The sequence below is a fragment of the Chroicocephalus ridibundus genome, chromosome 3 (genome assembly GCF_963924245.1).
Source record: "Chroicocephalus ridibundus chromosome 3, bChrRid1.1, whole genome shotgun sequence".
Taxonomy (NCBI): domain Eukaryota; kingdom Metazoa; phylum Chordata; class Aves; order Charadriiformes; family Laridae; genus Chroicocephalus; species Chroicocephalus ridibundus.
Genome location: NC_086286.1, coordinates 93527636 through 93533090, shown reverse-complemented (window position 1 = coordinate 93533090; position 5455 = coordinate 93527636). Strand labels below are relative to the sequence as shown.

Sequence of the window (5455 nt, the reverse complement as noted above, 5' to 3'; positions counted from 1 at the left end):
TCAGCAGGGCTCCAGTTAGCTTCCTCTCCTCTGGCCCCAAGTCACTCAGTGCAGCTTTCACACCGGCTGTGTCTCCCCAACAGCGAGTGTGGTTATCTGAAACGTCGGCGTGTGCAGAAAGTTCAGAGCCTCAGCATAAACTTGGAAGGATAATTTCTTGATGAATTAGCTTTACCGCTTCTCAGCAAAATCCTCACATCACAACAGGGAGCCGGGAGCTTTTGCTGCCAGATGCTGCTGATGAAGGTATACTCCAGCAGCGGGAGGACCAGGAAAGTCCAACTCCTGAACCTCGTGCTCTCCAAGTCACGCAACCTTGTAAAACTGACAGAAGACTCAACTGACTGTGGAAACGCTGAAAATAAATACTCATTTTACAGAATCATTTTTCATTTTGAGACATAGAAGCAGCCTAGTGATTTCACTGAGAATTTGGGTGAACAAAATTCATTCTACAAGATGGAAAAAATGACAAACGAGAATGGGTTAAGCACTGTTTGATGCTATCTTCCTTGCTTTTTTCACCCCATGTATGCAAAAAAATAGATTTAAAAGGAATATAAATGCTTCAATCAAACAAGAGAGTGTTTTAGAAAATTCCTCTAATGAAATTTGTGTTTAATGATTCCAGGGAGTACTTTCTAGAAGCATAGTATAGCAGTTCTGTTTTTTAGAGATATGTGATTTTGCAGTAAGTGTTCTAGATTTCTCCAAATTACTGAAAATGTTTATTTTCCACTACTTTAATTTGTACCTTGCAGACTTCTTTCCTGCCCACGACCACATTTTCCCCAGTTAATAGGAGTTTCAGAAGCACAGAGGGTCAGGTTCTTTCTTTACTATTCAATATGGTAAATAAATCCTTATTGTTTCAATGACTCCCTGAAGAATAACAGGTAGATAAATCATGTAAGATTTTTCCAGTCTTTATAACATCCCCCATTTCAAATACATACATACAGTTTTAAAATAACATTGATTACAGTATCCACCAAGTGCTAAAATAAGTTTTGTTTGCTTTTAATGGAGTGAGAAAAATATTTGTAATAAAACACCTAAAAATTTAACCTGGGATAATACGAAAATAATAAGAATTATACCTAACAGTACTGGTTAGAATGAAAGCAAAGCTGCCTGTTAAAAATCTGACCACTGATCGAAGCTTGCAATTTCAGCCTTCATCAATTGCCTTCTTGAGTGACTCATCAAATCAGCGTTGCCTAAAAAGTCAATATTGAGAAACCAGGTAAACCAATAAATACTCCTTTCAGTCACACAATTGCTACCAAACACTCTTGAGAACACAGTAAAGCATTTTATTGTTTATGCTCATTTTCATTTACACATAGGAGGAACAATCAATGCAGTTCTATCACAGCAGGTGGACCATATCCCGGAACTCTAACTTTGACTGCTGAATGTGTGTAGACCTGTCTTAAGGTCTGATCAGAAAAAAATAAAAATAAAAAAAAATAGGGGGGGAAGTAGGGAGGAGGGTAATTTCACTAACATCAGTTAATTCATGATTCATGGGTATTTATTTTGCAGGTGATACAGCTCTTCTGAAAGAGCAAACTGCTTCACTTCTTTACAAAATACACTAAATAATGTAATTACTTAGAGAATTCAAATTTTGCAGTGGTTCATGCGGTAAGGGTGTGCAACTGACACAAAATGGAAAACATGGTTACAACATCAAACTGCTACTTCTATTCCCAGCTGGTTTATGGAAAAGGTCAGTGGACTTCTTGTTTTCTGCTCTTGAGTTATGGAGTAGAAGCAAGAAGTATTTACTTTATAAAGGCAACTATGAGGACAGACTATAGATATGCAGTGCAGCTGAACAGGTCTACAACTCTTGTTTCTACAGCATTTGCTATTGTTTTGAAATACAAATACAACTTTTGCACACTGTCACTTCTCACACATGTTCAGCTGAAGGAGTCATTTACAGAATTTACTGCGATGCTCCTACTTTACATGTTGCTTATTTTTCTCCTCTTGGCCTCATAAGTGAAGGGAGCAACTCTTTCCACTGAAAGAAAGAAATTACAGGTGTGCAGAAGTACAACTATGCTACCAACACAGACAGAGACAACTGTGCTCTTGTGCACACCCCTACAACCGGCCGGAGAACAAATTAAGAAGTTAAGCCTGCAAAATAAATGGAGTTTACTCTCAAACTTTTTCTTCAGTCCAGATGAATTATAGACCTTGATTCGAGGCTGCCCTCTTTTTTTTTTTTTGTGTGTGTGTTTTGCAACTGATCTGCGTGACTATTGGAACAGCATCTCTGCCAGAGTCATTACACTGAAATGCAGAGCTGAGCAGTTTGGTGGCAGTATGTATTGACGTTTTTGCAGCATCATGAGTCTGGCAACTGGGCTTGGGGAAGTTTCAAGCAGTGGGTCTTTACAATAGCAACTTGATTCTGCAGACAAAAAGCAAAAGATTGGCAGAATTATTAAAGTATCACAACAAAGGCAAGTACGTATTCTGCAGAACGGGGCGCTGAGTTTAGCTATGAGCTGGCAGCCACTTTTGTCACAGGCGCAGAAAGGCACAGCTTTTCCGCCTGTGAAGGGGAAACATAAAGGTGTCGAGCCTTTCGCGCTGGCTGAAAGGCAGCTTTCCTTGCAGGATGCCCGCTCCCAGCAGGACCAGCTTATAAGGAGGCCAGAAAGTAGGCTGAACTTTACACTCAGCCTTCGTCTGGGGCCTGTCCTACCTTTTTTTCCTTTCCATAAAAAACAAAACAAAAAAAAAAAAACCAAAAAATAAAACCTGCCAACCAAAAAACCCCACCAAAACCCCAACCCGACGCTAGCACCGGGGGTTGCATCCCACTCCCTGCCAAGGGGGTTCCATCCCCGGCCGCCTGGCGATGCCTCCAGCTGCCGGCGGGGGTCGGCAGGCGGCACCGGGGAACGCCGCCGCCGCGGGGGGGGAAGGGAGGCGGGGGGGCTGCCCTGCCCCGGTCCCGGCCCCGGCCCGCCGCTCCCCGGGGAGCTCGGCAGCCGGGCCGAAAAACAAGTGCCGTTTAGCACTAATTGATCTAAACACGGGCATTAGCATAGGAAATGGCGGCAGATGGGTTTAATAGGTGGAATTAAGCGCAGATTGCCGTGAGTCACTCCCTGCGAGCTGGGGCGGCTGGGGGGGGGGGGGGACGACACACGACAACGACGACACATACACCCTGTGAAATGTCAGGAGCGTGCAGCATCGCCGCCGCTTGCTAAGGGGCTGAACACCGGCTGGGAGAGCGCCGTGCCGTCCCCCTCCCCGCCCCGGGCACGGCTGGCAGGGAGCCCCGCACGGCGCTCCCGCCTCCCTCCCGCGGGGCTCGCCCGCACCCCCCCACGCCGAGCGGGCTAGAAAGCAGACGGTCCTGCTCGAGACAGGATGGAAAAAGCTATTTTGTGGGGTCGTACCTCCTCTCCCCGCCCCCCCCCCCCATTCCCGAGAGTATTCCTCCCGCCAGGTCTTCCCGCCCCGAGCATCGCCGCTCGCCGCGGCGGGGGCGCGCACCTACCTGTGGCGTCGGGCACGGGCGTGCAAGGGGGCAGCCCCGGCGAACACATCGCATTCAAAATTTTCAGCTTGTGCATCGGAAACGTATGAGTTTGTGGAAAGCTTGTTTGAAGTCTTCGTTCGACATAGTATAGATGATGGGGTTGATGAGGGAGTTGAGATATCCCAGCCACGTGAAAAAGTCAAAGATGGCCATGTGGAACCAGCAAGCGTCCTTGCAAATAGGCAACACCAGGCTGATGATGAAAAAGGGCAGCCAACAGACGATGAAGGCTCCTAAAATAATCCCTAAAGTCTTTGTAGCTTTCCGCTCTCTAGCGGCCGTGAGCTTCTTCTTCTCCAGCAGGGCATCCGAGACCTTCACCTTCACCTGGTTCATGTACACGGGAGAGCCCGTTTCGCTGGAGCCCTCGGGGGCCTTGGAGTTTATGGACGTGACGGAGGAGGACGACCCCGGGGAGTCTGTGATTAACTGAGCCCGTGTTAGTCTTTTACCTGCTTTCTTTGGCGTCTGCTTCAAAATCCGCGATCTGGCTTCCACGTAGATCCTCCCGTAGAGGGCTATCAGCAGCAGAGTGGGGAAGTAGAAGGCTCCCACCGTGGAGTACACGGTGTAGAGGACGTGGTCCGTGTTCACCACACAGTGAGAGACTTCTTCGGCCTTCGCCTGCCGCCAAAACAAAGGGGGCATGGAGATGCAGATGGAGAAGACCCACACCAAGGCGATCATGCCCGCTGCCCGCTTGGGAGTCCGTTTCGTGGAGTACTCGACGGCGTCGGTGATCGCCCAGTAGCGGTCCAGGGCGATGACACAGAGGTGCAGGATGGACGCCGTGCAACAGGTGATGTCCGAGGACAGCCAGATATCGCAGACGATCTGGCCCAGCGTCCACTTGCCGGTCACAGTGTACATGGTGCTGATGGGCATGACGAGGATGGAGACGAGGAGGTCGGTGACGGCCAGCGAGGCGATGAGATAGTTGGCCGGCGTGTGGAGTTTCCTCGTCTGGTAGACCGTGGCGATGACAAAGGCGTTGGAGAGCACCGTGGCCAGGGTGACGAGCGCCAGGACGACGGCGAGCACGATCTTCCCGGAGAGGGGGGTGGCATCCTGGTAGGTCCCTTCCTCGGCGCTGCAGTTTCGGCCGTGGTAAGAGTCGTTGGCGGGGAGCAGCGGCGCCTGGCAGGGGCCGGCCGGCTCCATCCCTCCGCGGCCGCCGCCCCCGCAGACGGCGGGGCTCGGGACGGCGGGGCCGCTACCCTGGCAGGACCCCGTCGACGCCGGGGGAGGGCTGCAGCATCCCCGCGCCGGCACCACCTCCCACCCGCCCGCCCGCCCTTCCGGGAGCACCGAGCGGGCTCCGCCGAGCCTCACTCCCCGCGGGCGAGGGAGCAGGGCAAACCGGGGGCCAGGCGTGCCCGCTCGCCCCGCCAGCTCATTGCCCCGCCGCTTCCCCGCGGAGCGCGGCGAGCTCCGGGCATGGGGCTCCCGCCCCGGCCGCCCCTAGGCGCAGCCCCGCCGCCCGCCGCTCCGCACCGCGTCTCGACGGGCGCAGCGGCAGCGCCGCATGCCCGCGGGCGGCGGCCTCCCCCCCGGGCTGCGGGCGCGACGGCGGGGGCTGCGAGGGCAGCGGAGCCGCCCCGCCGGGCCCTGCCTTCACACGCAGCCCGCCGCCGCAAGTTTGCAGCCGCCGCCGCGGGTGCGGGAGGAGCAGGAGGAGGAGGAAGAGGAGGGTCCGCGGGAGGCAGGGGGGGAGACCACCTCCCATGGCGCCCCGCCGCGGGCCATGCTGTCGGGGCCCGGCCTCGGCCCGGGGCCGGTGTGAGGGAGCGGCGAGCAGCCGCCGCCCCTTATATAGCGGGCGGCGCGGCGCGGCTCCGCCGGCACCGAGCAACCGGTGCCGCTCCCGGGCGGGCTGCC

General features: G+C 53.3%; 1 protein-coding gene across 1 annotated transcript; it reads right to left on the bottom strand.

Annotated features, from left to right (window-relative positions):
- Window positions 1-1295: 1295 nt before the first annotated feature.
- Window positions 1296-5150, bottom strand: HTR1B (5-hydroxytryptamine receptor 1B). The gene is made up of 2 exons (XM_063330138.1): window positions 3536-5150; window positions 1296-2431 (listed from the first exon to the last, which is right to left on the bottom strand). The coding sequence occupies exon 1, from the start codon at window positions 4736-4738 to the stop codon at window positions 3599-3601; it is 1140 nt and encodes a 379-aa protein (XP_063186208.1). The 5' UTR covers window positions 4739-5150; the 3' UTR covers window positions 1296-2431; window positions 3536-3598.
- Between the last annotated feature and the right edge of the window lie 305 nt (window positions 5151-5455).

What these genes read in the sequence shown, in the direction of transcription:
- HTR1B (XM_063330138.1), bottom strand. Translation starts at nt 4,738, where the DNA reads ATGGAGCCGGCCGGCCCCTGCCAGGCGCCGCTGCTCCCCGCCAACGAC.